Source organism: Scyliorhinus canicula, chromosome 18 (genome assembly GCF_902713615.1).
Source record: "Scyliorhinus canicula chromosome 18, sScyCan1.1, whole genome shotgun sequence".
Taxonomy (NCBI): domain Eukaryota; kingdom Metazoa; phylum Chordata; class Chondrichthyes; order Carcharhiniformes; family Scyliorhinidae; genus Scyliorhinus; species Scyliorhinus canicula.
Genome location: NC_052163.1, coordinates 110333453 through 110350839, shown reverse-complemented (window position 1 = coordinate 110350839; position 17387 = coordinate 110333453). Strand labels below are relative to the sequence as shown.

Genomic DNA, 17387 nt, shown 5'->3' with positions numbered 1-17387 from the left:
CCTTTCTCTGCTTCTCTCTCCAAGGCTCCTTAATGAAGTTCACAGCAGCAGGAGAACTTATGAATATTTGTGGGATAGTAAGAAATGCCATCACAATCGATTTCAGATAGTTGCCCATAACAGTGGAATATCAGAATACAAACTGGCTGAGTATTTCCTGTTGGGTTCAGTTTTTTCCAACTGATTCCAGAATTGTTTTATTTTTCAAACCTGAGATTTTAAATACACAAGTGCAGTCTTACCCTGGCCACTCCTGTCATACACGGAGCCTGGGATGATAGCTTCTCGAGCATCATACATAGCTGTAGTCATGAATCGGGCCCCCTAGAACACAAGGATATTGATTAGAACAGCTCTGCTACAGAAATATGGATCTTAGAGTTATCAATAAGAATTAATTTGAATAATGAACACCAGTTAATTAAAGCCCAATATAACTATTAAAAACCTCAATGGCAGCAGTGCAAAGGAGTCACATAATAACTTTGGAGAGGGGACAGAATGCAGCCCCTTTACATGGGGGTCAGGTCAATGTAGTGAAATCAGATACAAGTTCGCAGCCGAGGAACAGCCCATCAGTTTCGAAATGCTAATCACTTGCAGAGATATCAGGTCAAGCAAAAAAAAAAACACAAATATAATTACAGGTGATGGGGTAGCTTGTGGTGAAGTGGTTAGCACTGCTGCCTAACGGCACGGAAGACCCGAGTTCGATCCAGGCCCTGCGTCACTGTCAGTGTGCAGTTTTCACATTCTTCCCATGTCTGCACGGGTCTCACCCTCACAACCCAAAAAGATGTGCAGGGTAGGTGGATTTGCCACGCTTAATTGGATTATTTATTTATTTTAAATGACAGGTGATGAGCATCACAAAACTAATTCAGAACTGTGCTCACGAAAAGTACCGGTAATGAAAATCGTTCACTAACCCGCAACCTCGACTTACCTGCAATTGCTCCAAGCCTCGACTTTGAAACCAAGAAAGGAGTGTGTATGGGAACCAGTGTAAAATTTCTGTGGTTGTCAGTAGAGAATGTTTAATGTGAAATGCCACAAGAGTTGCCCGCACCGCAAGGGCATATGGATAAAATCTATATTTTGAAACTGTGGGTAGACAGAACATGCCAGAACTTGCTGGTCAACATCCTATAATCGGGTTCAACCTGTTTACAATCATATTAACTGACAAACAGGGAACTAGTTCACTGCAAATAAATTTGTCGCAGAATCAGTGATCTGGGACCAGCAGTTAAACACAGCTGTACAGTGTGCTCACCGGATTGATGGTATTCACCAGCTTCCGTGGTTTGCTGAACTGCATCAGACTCTCGCGGAGATTGTTCAGTGGTCCCTCCACCAGCACTTTCTGCTCCTTGTAATAATTCAGCAGATGATTCCACAGTGGCTGTTTGGACAGAGCCTTTGGATTCCCTACAATAATCACACCATACCTACAAAGCAGAGTCCGTACACACACTGGTGAGTTCCAATTTGGACCAGAGAGGAAAAATGCAATCATCCATCATCCCAGTTTACTTAGCCCAACCCAACAACACATTCAAGGCTATCCAGGCTGTTCCCCATGCACGTTATGCCATTAGCAGCCACACGCAAGTGAGCCTCCCAGAGGTGTGAAACAAGGGGATGCATCAGAAGTGGCCCCGAACACACTGCTCCAAACACGAAGCCTGGAAGTTTAAAACCAAGTGTTTGTGCTGCTAATCAAGAGTTGAAATACTGCCCACCCATGGGACAGGTTCCTCTAGTTGAGCAGAGAATTAATCAAGATTTATTAAGCTGAGCAAAAGAGACAGCCTTCATGTGGTGATGGAGAGAGCAGGACTGAAGAAAAGAGAACGAATTATGGGGAGGCAGAAAAATAGATATTCAAGCTGTTCACTACAGATTATAGAATATGCACAAATACTGTTTAGACTGAAGAGTCTTGTAAAAAAATAATCCTCCCTTCCAGACAACTATAAGAAAATGTATTCAATCAGGAATATGGATAGGAGTCTCTGTAATTCAGATCATGCACAGACTCTGACACAATGCCACAAACAACACATACCGTCACTTACATCAGGGAGCCTCTGCTAAGAAGGAACCCACTTAGTCCCAGTGACTAAGTGGAATACAATAACACCCCAACTCCTGACCCTTCAACTTGTTCTACACCCGTCTCCCTCACCCATACTTTTATTCCTCCCCATTCCCCCCTCACCTTGCTCTTGTGAGGGCCACATTCAATCGGCGGGGGTCATTAAGAAATCCAATGCCCTGATGCTCGTTAGCTCTGACACACGAAAGGATGATGAAGTCTTTCTCTCGGCCTTGGAACGCATCAACACTGGCAATCTCTACCTCCTAGATCATGAAAACAAACAGAAATTTTACATCATCACCAACTATCCGTCCAACTGTTAGATTCCAGTCAATCCTAATTAGAAAACTCAGTAATCCCTGCTGCCTCACGGCGCCGAGGTCCCAGGTTTGATCCCAGCTCTGGGTCACCGTCTGTGTGGAGTTTGCACATTCTCCCCGTGTTTGCATTGGTTTCGCCCCCACAACCCAAAGATGTGCAGGGTAGGTGGATTGGACACGCTAAATTGCCCCTTAATTGGAAAAAATGAATTGGATATCTAAATTTATTATTAAAAAAAGAAAAAGAAAACTCAGCAATTACTGTTGGCTGAGATATCAACCCTGTCAGAAAGGACAATCAGAGACAACAATTGAGTATTGAGAGCTTGGTTAGAAAGAATTCAGATATTTATAATATTACCTGGTAGAGTTTTGTGTGAAGAGAGCCACTGAACTGCATGTACTGCACCAGGTACGATCGCTGCCCCTCATATGGTGTAATGATGCCGATTTGATCCGGCTTGGCACCTGCCTTCAGCAGTTTAGTGGTGATCTTCTCCACGTTGGCTGCCTCAGTCCTGAAAACAGAGCAAGGTAAAACTTCATTTCAACAAACCTTCAAAGCCAGATGATGGAATTCCTGTCCCGTCCTCATTCTAACATTACAGTTCCCATCAGTACCATCTCTGTATCTCGGCCTCATTTAACAACCACTTTCCTGTAATCACTACAATAATCCCACCCCAATGTAAGGATCTTATTGTGCACGCCTCCAGAGCAATGTGATTGTTTCCACAAATGCAATGAATTATAGATTTGTTTCATATGGAAAATAATTATTCCGAGAAACATTTGATCATATAAATTATTTTTCCTCCAAGTGGCTGAAAAGCCCGGCTGGTTAGTCATGTACATACCGATTGAGGTAGGAGGTCCCCGAACTAGCAATTTCCTCCTGGCCTTGGGTCACATAGAAGAACATTGGCTTGTCAGGCTGTGGCCACTGGAAGTCGAAGCCTTTCTTTATACGATCCGCTGGGAAACCGGAAGTACACAGTCATAACAATGATCCCAGAGACCAGAGTCTGAACTCCCCACCGTGTCTACACTGTCAGAACAATAATCCCAGAGACCAGAGTATGAACTCCACACCGTGTCTACGCTGTCAGAACAATGATCCCAGAGACCAGAGTCTGAACTCCCCACCGTGTCTACACTGTCAGAACAATAATCCCAGAGACCAGAGTATGAACTCCACACCGTGTCTACACTGTCAGAACAATGATCCCAGAGTATGAACTCCCCACCGTGTCTACACTGTCAGAACAATGATTCCCAGAGACCAGAGTCTGAACTCCCCACCGTGTCTACACTGTCAGAACAATGATTCCCAGAGACCAGAGTCTGAACTCCCCACCGTGTCTACACTGTCAGAACAATGATCCCAGAGACCAGAGTATGAACTCCCCACCGTGTCTACACTGTCAGAACAATGATCCCAGAGACCAGAGTCTAAACTCCCCGCCGTGTCTACACTGTCAGAACAATGATCCCAGAGACCAGAGTCTGAACTCCCCACCGTGTCTACACTGTCAGAACAATGATCCCAGAGACCAGAGTCTGAACTCCCCGCCGTGTCCACACTGTCAGAACAATGATCCCAGAGACCAGAGTCTGAACTCCCCACCATGTCCACATATTCACACGGCAAGATTTCTACATGCTACCCATAGTTAGAATCATTTGAGTCTCCTGTTAAACCCACCAAAAGTGAAATAAAATGCTAAACTCCACCAAGTGAAATGATTTACAATCAAATTAGGCTGCAAAATGTACTGCCTGCACTGACAGAATGAATTAATGGGGGCTGACTTACTAATCATTTTGTTCATTATGAACAAAGTTTTGTGGCTTCAATCTGATTTACCAATGTCAAGAGATAGGGTTGTTTTACATTGAAACAAGAATAGTGTCATATGCCATACATTTGGAGAATGTTCCTTGATCTGTTTATTTAAGATGGCCCATTTTAGTTTAGGGAAATGAGCTTCTGCTCATTGTGACCAGCAGTCACAATGACATTGCAACGCCAAATCGGGCCAGCATTCCAGTGACGGAAAAGACTAACTATCCCACATTATAATTTAGAGTCAGTGATTTTATAACTGGATGGGGAGTTACCCAGAAATATGACCAAACCTCCAGAGACCTATTCACTAACTCCGAAAGAAGGGCATTCAAATCAACAGTATGACAGCAGAAAATGTCTGCCAATTCACAGCAAGAGAGGTAACACTAGTCTACACAGAGTACAGAAATTTGACAACAGGTGCACAGAAACCTAATAGCCCAACAGACATCTCAGTTTAGAAACAAATCATCTAAGCAGAAATTTGCCAAATATCAGATTCCAATGTCCATACCTGCAGTGACGCCATTTTGCAGTGAGCCCTCATAGAAGATATTGGATGGAAAGGCACTGAGAGCTGGATGCATCCGGTATTGGACCTGCAGACGAATTGGCCGGATCCCAAGAACAACCAGACGCTCAAATAGTGACTGAGACAGACCAGCTTTAGCAGCTTTCTTACACATGACAACTGGGCCAAGCTGGCAATGGTCACCCACCAGGATCAGCTGCAAGAAACATAAGCACAGAACTCAGATTCACTGGTTTACTCAGTTACATTGCCTAGATTGTAATACGAGTGCATGTCTTCAGTATGAATCTGAACAGTGCACAGGGATAGGAAGGCAAGTGAGAAGAATTGGCTGTTTAGGATGGTGGGTGGCATCAATAAATAAATCAATAATACGGCGTTATCAAGGCGTTAACTCATCGACTTAATACTACCTCACTTCTAATTCAAGCAACCTTCAGCTCCTCTGAGGGACAAAGTCTGAAGCCAGACCAAACAAACAGAATGAAAATATCTCTCCGCCCTCTCCTTACTGTAGGTACTCAATAAAATGGACAGTCTCAACAAGCACCAAATGCAAGAGTCGAATCTAACCATTCAGATTCTTAACGTTTTAATCAATTATCCTCAAACCAGTTTATACTGCAAGACTTGGCAGACGAGTCCACACATATTTTGGCAAAAATCACCTCACTGTTATTCTGTAGAGCCAGGTATCTTCATGCTCACCTACACAAACACTGCACCACAATATGCTATTGAATCACAATATATGACAATGAAGTTTGTGCATTAGTCCCACAATGTGAAGACAGACTTTGCTATTACAATATGAAATCCAGTGTATTCTTAGCCTTGGACCTGGCACTAGCTCCATGTGACATACCTGCTTTGCTCCCAGGACCACGGGGACCATACATTCCGGTTCTGTGGCCTGTGTGCTCTCATCAATCAGAATGGAACGGAACTGCATCTTAGCAAGGCGTGGGTCACCAGCTCCTACACAGGTACAGCAAATAACATCTGCATTCTGAAAGAAAAACCAGATAGAGGAGGTACAAACCTCAATCAGAACATACTGAATAATGGATTTTTGAAGCAGATACTCAGTATTTGCACTCTGGGAATTACAGAGCATTGGATTCAATGAAATGGACGTCAGAAGAGAAAAACTGAGGGCAGCACGGTGGCACAGTGGTTAGCACTCCTGCCTCACGGTGCTGAGGACCCAGGGTTCGATCCCGACTCTGGGTCACTCTGTGTGGAGTTTGCACATTCTCCCCGTGTTTGCGTGGGTTTCACCCCCACAACCCAAAGATGTGCAGGGTAGATGGATTGGACACGCTAAATTGCCCCTTAATTGGAAAAAAATAATTGAGTGCTCTAAGTTTATAAAGAAAAAGAAAGAAGAGAAAAACTGCAACAAGTTTCTTACCATAAGCAGCTCCCGTTCCGCTGTCCTTTTGAGTGCACGGTAGCGTTTCTCATCTGCAGATGACAGTTCGCCAGTCTCATCCTTCAACTGCTGCAACTTTTGCAATTCAGGCATGCTGAAGAACAAAGCAAACATATTACACAGTGAGAATTCCGGCTATCAAAGACCATGCAGCTAAGTTAGAGGTATAAGCTATCTATGTGTCTATTTTGATTTGTGTCTCAAGCAGAACAGTGCATTGGTGGATGGGTGCAATATACTTAGTTACTGGTGGCCCTCATCAAGGAGCTGCTACCAATCCAGCTAGCATTAGTCACTCGCAGCCTTGTTGAGAGCAGCCTCCAAATGGACAAGGATCACCCGTCCTCGGGAACAGCTCATATTAACTGCAAGTGGTCACTTCAGTCTGTGTTGAGTGTGAACAATAAATGAAGAGCTGTGCACTAGAGAAAAAGTAGCTGAGTCACACAGACCAGAAATGACTGGTCTGATTCTCAGTTCAAGCTGAATTAAACATTTGGGAAAAGCAGTCATTCCTGATTGCTATCCAGTGCAGACACAATGTGACTTGGATGAGGGAAGGGCTAAGCTATGACACTGCTCGGTGGTCAAATACTCGAGGCTAAATGAATGGCTGCACTGCCAGTGTGGAGTCTCCACCATCAGAGATCAAGTAGAGGTATTGGCATTTCAGAAAGTGGCCACAAATCCACCAATTACAACTTTGCTTTGGTCACAAGATATTCCAGTCCCTTGTTTGATCTTTGATGGAGAGGCTGCAGAATTGAGGTGCAGAGGGATCTAGGTGTCACAAAAAGGCTTGTACGCATGTATAGCAAGTAATTAAAAAGGCTATTGGAAAGCTATCCTTTATTAAGAGAGGAATTGAACATAAAGTAAGGATGATATGCTTCAGTTATGCAGGGCATTGGTGAGACCACATCTCAAATACTGTGCGGAGTTTAGGTCTCCTTAAAGATGGATGTAAATGTGTTCGGAGGTGGTTCAGAAGAGGTCTATTCGATGGATACCTGGAATGAGCAAGTTGTCTTATGAGGATAGTTTGGACAGACTGGGCTTGTTTCCACTGGAGTCTAGAAGAACGAGGGATGACTTGACTGAAGTATATAAGATTCTAATTGGTCTTGACAAGGTGGACGTGGAAAGGATGGTGTCTCTTGTGGGTGAGTCCAGAACGCGGGAGCACTATTTTAAAAGTAGGTGTCACCCTATTAAGATAGAGATGAGGAGAATTTTTTTCTGAAGGTTCTGCAACTGGAACACTGCCTTAGTGGTGAAGACAGGGTCATTAAGTATTTTTATGGTGGAGGTAGATAGATTCCCACGGTTATCCGGGGTGGAATTCCAAACACAAACAGAATAGCCATGATCTGATTAAATGGCAATGTTGGTTCAAGGAGCCGAATGGCCTACTTCTGCTCCTAATTAGTATGTTTGTATCATTGGCTGGGATCTTGCACAGGATGCTTTCATTTTTAGAATGGTGGACAATTTCACTGGCAGGCGCTCAAATAATTAACATGTATCAGTAGATTAACTGGTAAAATAATCTAATCAGGTCAGTCCCATCACAAACAGCACTTGATCGTATGTGTGACAGCCGGCTGGACACAGGGTAAAGCAATCAGGGAATCCTCAATGGGACAAACCCAAAAATCAATCACCACCAAAAAAACAGATTATCTGGTCGTTCACCTCAATGTTCCTGAAGTACTCTAGGACATGGAAGGGTGGGAATCTTGAAACAATCAATTACCTATTGCCCACTCAAGGCACCCTTATCCACACATCACAAGGCCAGGCTCAAACCAAACACAGGATTATCCAAGTGTGCTCGCTTTTGTATCGTCCATGCGAAAAGGCCAGCAAGTAATAGTTGCTGCTTACCTATCCATGTTGCGGATCTGGTTATGTAGAGCCAGGAAAGAAACTGGTGAATCGATGGCCTCACGACTCTTGGCACATAGGCGCACCACCTTCAGCCCTGTGTGATGGATCTTCTCAGTCAACTGGTCTACTGCAATGTTACTTGGAGCACATACCAGGACGGGACTATAAATTAAGAAAAGCATATTTAGAACCATGTAGCACCAGCTCACCCAACAGGGATATCATTTATTTCAAGCTTATTTTGAAGTGCAGCCCACAATGATTTTATACGACCAGAATATCCTGGGCAGGCAGGTTTAATGCAAAAACACAAGAATTTCTAGAAATAGCCATTAATTGCAAGAAACCCAGCCCCTTTTTAACAGATATCAATTCACCCCAATATACCTCAAAGATGGATAAGAAATTCAGACCGTCTCCAAATTGAATGCAACTCTGGACTAACTCAAAGTTTCCTAAATGTGTCTTTTAAGATGGATTTCCATGAAGACATTAAATTCTCTCATGACCAACGAAGCACAGTAAGAGTTTCCTGCCTGCAAGACTTTATCAAAACCTAATGCACTGATAGCAGGGAAATATGCACATGAACCCAGGAAATATTAACCTTATTCATGATCAGAAGCAATAATTAGTTAGGTACTGAGGTGTGAACACAGGACAACTACAAACATAATGAGCAAGCCAAATCTCCTCCTTTGCACATCCCTGATATTCATCCCCATTATCACTGGCACTCCTACCTTCAGCTGCAGAGGTTCCAAGCTCTGGAATTCCCTCCTAGCACAGGGATAAAGAGCTGACTTTTAAAGCAGACCAGGGCAGGCCAGCAGCACGGTTCAATTCCCGAACCGGCCTCCCCAAACAGGCGCCGGAATGTGGCGACAAGGGGCTTTCACAGTAACTTCATTTGAAGCCTACTTGCGACAATAAACAATTTTCATTTCATTTCTAACTCCCGTCTCCTTCTTCAAGATACTCCTTAAAACATACCTCTGACTAAAGCCTTTAGATCACCCGCCCAAACATCTCATTGGATGGTTGTGTTAAATTGTGCTTGATAACGTTTCTGTGAAATGCCTTGGGAAATCTTATAACACCAATGGTCATGTGCAAATTGTTGCTGAATTGTTGGAGTGAAAAATAACACTGAAAACTTAAGGAATATTAAACGGGTGAAAGTTTCTATTGTTAATATTTACTTGTGATTCTAGGCTGCAAAAATCCAAAATGTGGAAATCTCTTCAATTAGGGGCTGTCAACATCATTCTCTTGGGTAGCTGGAAATTTCACTGGTGTCACCAGGAAACTCCCATACCCCATGTGGTTAAGTAGAGAACCCTGAACTGGTGGCGAAAGTCTACTCTTTATTTAGTAACTCAAATATTTGGTAGCTATAAAAACGTTCAGATCAGTCATGATCTCTTTGAATGTCGGAGCAGACTTGGATGGGCCGAATGGCCTACTTCTGCTCCTACATCTTATGCAGCCGCTGGTGAGATGTATGGCCGGCATTTGAATAGCTTGGTCCAGAAATATACAAGCAGAGCTGACAGAGTTGGACAATAGGAGAGGCAACGGTGGAGGATGGATGGTCCATCAAATGCCACGTTGGTCATGAATTTGGAAAATTGCCCAGGAGATTTTCCTCTCCATAAAAGTCAGAATAAAACCAATCCGACCAATTACCGCCCTATGAGTTGACTCTCAATCGTCAGCAAATGGTAGAGGTCGTCGACAGTGATATTGATGTTTGGGTTCAGCCAGGGCCACTCACCTCCTGATCTCATTACAGCCTTGGTCCAAGCATGGACAAAGTGTTGAACTGAAGAGGAGAGGCGAGAGTGACTGCCCTTGACAACAAGCAGCATTTAATTGATTATGGCATCAAGGAGCCCTAGAAAAACTGGGAGTCAATGGGAATCAGGGAGAAAACTCTCCACCATTTGGAGTCATATATAGCACAAATGGAAGACGGTTATGGTTGCTGGAGTTCAATCATCTCAGCCCCAGGATAGACATTACTGTGGGAGTTTCTCATGGTACAGCCCTATTAAGCTGTATCAAATGATCTCCCCTCCATTGGCAGGTCAAAAAGTAGGGATGTTTGCACAATTCGCAACTCCTCAGATACTGAAGATGCTGCATTATATGCAGTAAGACATGAAAAACATTCAGACTTGTACTGATAGGCGGCAAGTAACATTCACGCCACACAAGTGCTGGGCAATGACCATCTCAAACAAGAGAGAATCTAACCATCTCCCCATAACATTTAATGGCATTACCATTGCTGAATTCCCCACCAACAACATCCTGGCTGTTACCATGGACCAGAAGCTGAATTGGACCAGCCATATCAATACTGTGGCTGCAAGAGCGGGTCAGAGGCCAGGAATCCTGCAGTGAATAACTCAACTCCTGACTGCCAAAGCCAATCCACCATTTGCAAGTCAGGAGTGTGATGGAAAACTCTCCACTTGCCCAGATGAGTGCAGCTCCAATAACACTCCAGAAGCTTGACACCATCCAGGATAAGCAGCCCTGCTTGAATGGCACTGCATCCAACACCTTAAACATACACCCCACCACTATCCATGCACAGTGGCAGTGTATTCCATACACAAGGTGCACCACAGCAACTCACCAAGCCGCTTTCAATACCTTCCAAGCCCATGATCTCTACCACCTAGAAGAACAAACACTGCAAATGCATGGGAACACCATGATCTGCAAGTTTCCCTCCAAGTCTCACACCATCCTGACTTTGGGAACTATATCATCTGTTCACTGTCGCTGGGTTAAAATCCTGGAACTCCCTTCCTAACAGCACCATAGGTGCACCTGCATCACATGGACTGCAGCGGTTCAAAAAGGCAACTCACCACCACTTTCTCAAGGGAAATAAATCATATTCCATGAAAGAATATAAACGAACAAGGAGAGCCAACAACTGGGAAGCTTTTGCGACTTTGGTCATCCCCATGCTGCGATCGGGACAGAAATTAGATCACTACGTCACTGAAACAAGTGAGTACATAAAATGACAGCTATACCCTAAACTGTTGCCTTTTTGTGCGAGTGAGCGTGGAGTTGCTGCTTACCCATTGCCTTGTCTGGCTAGGTGATACACTATAGTAGCAGAGGTGACAGTTTTCCCAGTGCCTGGAGGGCCCTGGATCAGACTGAGGGGGCGCTGGAGAACAGTCTTCACGGCATAAACCTGTTGGAAAGATTAAAATGGGATCTCATCAATCACAGGTGGCAACTGTATGACAGTTAGTCTCTGGCTGTGCCAATGCAACTCACTGCAATGTAACCGATAATTACACTTCTACTTTCAGTACAGCATTTTATTCCCTTGATAGAAGTAGGTCCTTCAAAATTGATGGAACTTCAACAGTTTGTGAGCAGCAACTAGATTACATCAAATGGTTTAGATTTACTAAATGGTTCAGATTTCACTGAGCTGCATAATGAGCTGCAGAAGCAGAGTGTTTACTTCTGACTATATGTGCTAAAGATACCCAGATGTAAATAGAACATAAACAGATTGAGAACACAACCGCTAAAAATATGTAGCAGTACAAAGTGACTCATTCATAGCAACACAGTTCGCGTAAGCAGAGTTTCACTGATCAGATTCTAGTACACAGAACAATTAACAGATTAAAGCCTACAATGTGGAGTAGACTAGAAAACTATTGTATTCATGTTGTCCCTTCAGCAAAATAGAGGCTATACAGCCATCATGTCCGTGGAAAGGTGCTCATTTTCTGCTCAGCTGTTTCAATGCTGACAGATGCATGCTGGTGCACAAATTGATCAATCCGAGGCAGCGAGGAGACATTCACTGCAGTTTTGTTGATTACAAAAGTCTTCCCTTGTGGTAGCAACGCTGAAGTAAACAAGATGGCAGTGCTGCCTGCAGAGGTGAAAGGGCCCAAACTGAGGCTACAACAGCATCCGAGAGCACATGCTGCCACCTTGTGGCAACGATGGGCTGAAGAGTCAAGTGTGCGCACAGACTAACATAGAACATAGAACAGTACAGCACAGAACAGGCCCTTCGGCCCTCGATGTTGTGCCGAGCAATGATCACACTACTCAAACCCACGTATCCACCCTATACCCGTAACCCAACAACCCCCCCCCCCCCCCCCCCCCCCCCCAACATTACTTTTTAGGACACTACGGGCAATTTAGCATGGCCAATCCACCTAACCCGCTAAATGCAGTTTCTCCCAATTGTCACATTTCTGTCCCTTGTTCTGATCCCTCCCAGCTGAGGCAAAGGTAACATTTGCTCCTGCCCTTACTAAGACTATTTGGTACTGAGATACTTCAGAATATAGCAGAGCAGATTATTGGAATGCTAAAACATATCCTCAAAGGGCAACAAGGCAATGATTTGCTTCATCTAAAAGTCAGAGAATGAACAGTTGGACTCATTTGTCTCATTCCCCATCTCTATCTGTGTATAATGCATTTCAGTGGATTGGGTTTACTGGCACATGACAATTGAGAAAGATCAGGTTGGATCTGATGGAAGTACTGAGTTGCTACTACTGTCAGGGTGTAGACCGCTGGTGCTTACTTCAGAACAAGTTCACTTTGTTGAAAAGTCACCAAAAAGTCAGATATAAATCTAAACACATTAAGCTGTTCAAAACTGCCTACCTGTGAGTGATTGAGGTCAGGTAAACCATGGGCGGTGAAGCGTTTCGGCAGCTGGCATTTAATAATCACGTCCTCCACCTCATGGCCAAGCAATTTGTGGTATATGTAACCAGAGACAGAGGTCTCATCCACAGCAAAGGTTTTCAACGCACTTTGCATTCTGAAAGGGACAAAAAATATGGTTCACTCATTAACCAGCCACAATCGGTCACAATGCAAGTTTGCACTTCAGAGTAGGTAGCCATACTAATCCTTTGATAAATGGCTGGCCAAGTCCCAAGGGCTTCCATCGTGATTGAATCAGCCCAAAAAAAGCCATGTTACCCACACCAAGTTCCCACCTACCTCCGATAAGTGTGATCATGTGATTTGCTATCAAGTAGTCATTGAAGTTCAAATGGTTTCATTTGTCAGCCCCTCATTTTGAGTACAAATAGTGGAGTTTGAAACAGGAAACCGTCAGCACCCCCAATGGTGTCATAAGTGAGTACCTGAGACCTGCCACTGGATGCTGCAAACTTGAACCCTTAAACTGTGCCGAGCTAGCTGATCCAGACTGACACTGAGTGTAAAGGCAGAGAGGGGCAACGGTTCTTAGAGTGTCAGGAAGATTTTCTATAGCAGTATATCTCCAGTCCAAAAAGAAAAGATGCACCTTTGGATTTGGTTCTTGGAAATTAGGTGGGCCAAGTAGATCAAGTGCCTGGGGGAACATTTTGGGAACAGTGATCATTACCTCGTACGGTGTAGGATGGTAGAAAAGGACAACGGGAAATCCAGAGTAGAAATAATTAGCTGGGGGAGAGCCGACTTCAACGGACAAAGACGGAGCTGGGTTGGTTAGACAGGAATGAACATTTGGTAAGGAAAACTGTCACTGAACAAAATGGGCTACCCTCAAAACAAAAATGGTCCAGACGCAGTCACGGTATAATTCCTTAAAAGGACAAACAAGTACTGAGCTCCCTGGATGAAAACGAAGAAATTAAGAAAAAAGTACGTTTATGAAGGCGTCACGTGGGGCAGCACGGTGGCACAGCTGCCTACGGCACTGAGGACCCGGGTTCGATCCCGGCCCTGGGTTACTGTCTGTGTGGAGTTTGCATATTATCCCCATGTCTGCATGGATGTGCAGGTTAGGTTGATTGGCCATGCTACGTTGCCCCGTATTGCACGGTAGCATTGTGGATAGCACAATCGCTTCACAGCTCCAGGGTCCCAGGTTCGATTCCGGCTTGGGTCACTGTCTGTGCGGAGTCTGCACATCCTCCCCATGTGTGCGTGGGTTTCCTCCGGGTACTCCGGTTTCCTCCCACAGTCCAAAGATGTGCGGGTTAGGTGGATTGGCCATGCTAAATTGCCCTTAAGTGTCCAAAATTGCCCTTAGTGTTGGGTGGGGTTACTGGGTTATGGGGATAGGGTGGAGGTGTTGACCTTGGGTAGGATGCACTTTCCAAGAGCCGGTGCAGACTCGATGGGCCGAATGGCCTCCTTCTGCACTGTAAATTCTATGTATCTATGTACATAGATACATATATACTAGGGGCTGGTTTAGCTCACTCAGCTAAATCGCTGGCTTTTAAAGCAGACCAAGCAGGCCAGCAGCACGGTTCGATTCCCATACCAGCCTCCCCGGACAGGCGCCGGAATGTGGCGACTAGGGGCTTTTCACAGTAACTTCATTGAAGCCTACTCGTGACAATAAGCGATTTTCATTTCATTTGGGGAAAAAAAATAATTGGGTACTCTAAAAAAAAAAATTTTTTTAAATGAAGGAGTCAGGTAGAAAACAGGAGGACTACAGAAGTTCAGAGGGGAGGTGAAAAAGAAAGTCAGAGAAGTGGAGAGGGATAATGAGAAAAGACTGGCAGCCATTATAGACATATAAATAGTAAAAGCAGAAAATGCTGGATAAACTCAGCAGGCCTGGAAGCATCTGTGGAGAGAGAAACAAGAGTTACTGTTGAGTTCCAAGAGTCATTTGGACTCAAAATGGTAGCTCTTTCTCTCTTTATAGATGTGGCCAGGCCTGCTGAGTTTATCCAGTATTTCCTGTTTTTATTTCAGATTTCCAGCATCCACAGTATTTTGCTTTTAAATAGTAACAGGAGTAGAGGTGATTAGGGACTAAAAAGGGAATTTACACATGGGAGTGCAGGGACATGGCTGGGATATAAATTAATACTTTGTATTCATCTTTGCCAAGGAGGTAGATGCTACCCAGACCATGAAGACAGATGAGGAAACTCTGTCCCTAGAAGGGTTCAAAACTGGTAAGGAGGGAGCGTTGAACAGACTGACGATACATAAAAGTTGACACGGCACCAGGATCGGATGAGATACATTGAAGGAAGTGAGAATGGAGATTACAGGGGCACTGGCCATAATCTTTCAGTCTTCTCTAGACTATGGGGAGCTGCCAGAGGACTGGAGAATTGCAAATATTACATCCTGTTCAAAAACGGTTGTATGGATAGTCTCTGCAATATCACTGGACAAGTAATCCAGAGACCCAGGGGTGGCTCTGGGGACAAGGTTCAAAAATCCTACCCACCACAGCAGATTGTGACATTTGAATTCAATAAAAATCTGGAATTAAAAGTCTAACAACAGGGCGGCACAGTGGCTAGCATTGCTGCCTTATGGCGCCGAGGACCCAGGTTCGATCCCAGCCCCGGGGCACTGTCCGTGTGGAGTTCTTTAATAGGCAACAGGTTTAGATAAAGAATCTGGATCGGCGCAGGCTGGGAGGGCCGAAGGGCCTGTTCCTGTGCTATAATTTTCTTTGATGTGGAGATGCCGGCGTTGGACTGGGGTGAGCACAGTAAGAAGTCTTACAACACCAGGTTAAAGTCCAACAGGTTTGTTTCAAACACGAGCTTTCGGAGCACGGCTCCTTCTTCAGGTGAATGGAACGGCTTGTTCCAGAAATGTTTATATAGACACAGTCAGAGATGCCCCGGAATGCATTCCGGGGCATCTCTGACTGTGTCTATATAAACATTTCTGGAACAAGCCTTTCCATTCACCTGAAGAAGGAGCCGTGCTCCGAAAGCTCGTGTTTGAAACAAACCTGTTGGACTTTAACCTGGTGTTGTAAGACTTCTTACTATAATTTTCTTTGTTCTTTGAGTTTGCACATTCTCCCCGTGTTGCATGGGTCTCAACCCCAAACCCAAAACAATGTGCAGGGTAGATGAATTGGCCACGCTAAAATTGCCCCTTAATTGGAATTAAAAATAAAATAAAATCTAATTACAACCATGATACTATTTTTGATTGTCATAGCCCATCTGGATTACTAATGTCCCTTACAGAAGGCAATCTGCCACCCTTACCTGATCACGCGGCTCTAGACCCACAACAATGTGGTTGACTCTTAAATGCCCTCTGAAGTGGCCCAGCAAAGCACTCCATTCAACGGCAGTTAGGATGGACAATAAACACCCACATGCCCATAACAAACTTTTTAAAAGTTTAAGTTCTATGGTGGGCAAGCTTCTGTAAACAATTATTCAGGATAGAATTCTTCGTCACATGGAAAAATGTGGTTTGATTTGGAAGAGCCAGCATGGGTTTCTAAAGGGGAAAATGTGATGGTAACAGAAAGGATCGCTGAGGGTGAATTACTTTGAGACGGCACTGTCCCACAGTACAGGCTGCAGAAAAGTTATTGCTCATGGAATAAAAGGGACAGTAGCAACCTGGATACAAGATTGGCCGAATAATAGGAAGCCAAGATTAAATGTTCATGGATATTTTTTGGGCTGGAGGAAGATTTGCAATAGTGTTCCCCAGGAGTCAGTATTGGGACCCTTGCTTTTCCTGATTCATATTAATCACCTAGATCTTGGTGGGCAGGGGACAATTTCAAAGTTTGCAGATGACACAAAACTTGGAAGAATTGTAAACTGTGAAGAGGATGATGTAGAACTTCAAAAGGACATAGAAATGTTTGTGGAGTGGGCAGATAAAAGTTCAATGAGGAGGTGATGCATTTTGGTAAGAACATGGAGAGACAATATAAAATAAAGGGTAGAATTCCTAAGGGGTGCAGGAGCAGAGGCACCTGGGTGTATAAGTGCATATGTCATTAAAGGTGGCAGGATAGTTGGAGAACAATTAATAATGCATATAGTATTCTGGACTTTTTCATCATGGCATAGAGTACAAGATCAAGGAGGTTATGCTGAACTTATACAAGACACTAGCTAAACCTCAGCTGGAATAATTGTGTACAGTCCTGGGTGCCACACTATAGGAAGGATGTGAACGTATTAGAGTGTGTGCGCAGGAATGGTTTACAAGAATGGTTCCAGGGATGAGAAACTTTAGTTATGAAGGTAGATTGGGGGGGTTGGGACTGTTCTCCTTGAGAGAAGGTGGAGAGGAGTTTTAATAGAGGTGAACAAAATCATGGGTAGATAGGAAGAAACTGTTTCTGCTCATAAAAGGATCAAGAACGAGAGGGCACAGATTTATGGCGATTTGCAAAAGCAGTAAATGTGATGTGAGAAAAGGCGTTTTCACATAACGAGTGGTCTGGGCCTGAAAGTGTGTTGGAAGCAGGTTTGATC

At 44.1% G+C, this 17387-nt stretch overlaps 1 protein-coding gene across 1 annotated transcript in view; it reads right to left on the bottom strand.

Moving 5' to 3' along the window:
• Nucleotides 1–17387, bottom strand: part of upf1 (UPF1 RNA helicase and ATPase) — a gene marked incomplete at its 5' end in the record, with an annotated part of 62192 nt that overhangs the window by 5864 nt on the left and 38941 nt on the right. Inside the window, 11 exons of the mRNA XM_038776578.1 lie at nt 243–324; nt 1277–1451; nt 2225–2367; nt 2786–2942; nt 3282–3399; nt 4788–5001; nt 5671–5814; nt 6220–6334; nt 8128–8292; nt 11235–11353; nt 12811–12970. Coding sequence (XP_038632506.1) covers nt 243–324; nt 1277–1451; nt 2225–2367; nt 2786–2942; nt 3282–3399; nt 4788–5001; nt 5671–5814; nt 6220–6334; nt 8128–8292; nt 11235–11353; nt 12811–12970 — 1592 coding nt within the window. The remainder of the gene's footprint in view (nt 1–242; nt 325–1276; nt 1452–2224; nt 2368–2785; nt 2943–3281; nt 3400–4787; nt 5002–5670; nt 5815–6219; nt 6335–8127; nt 8293–11234; nt 11354–12810; nt 12971–17387) is intronic.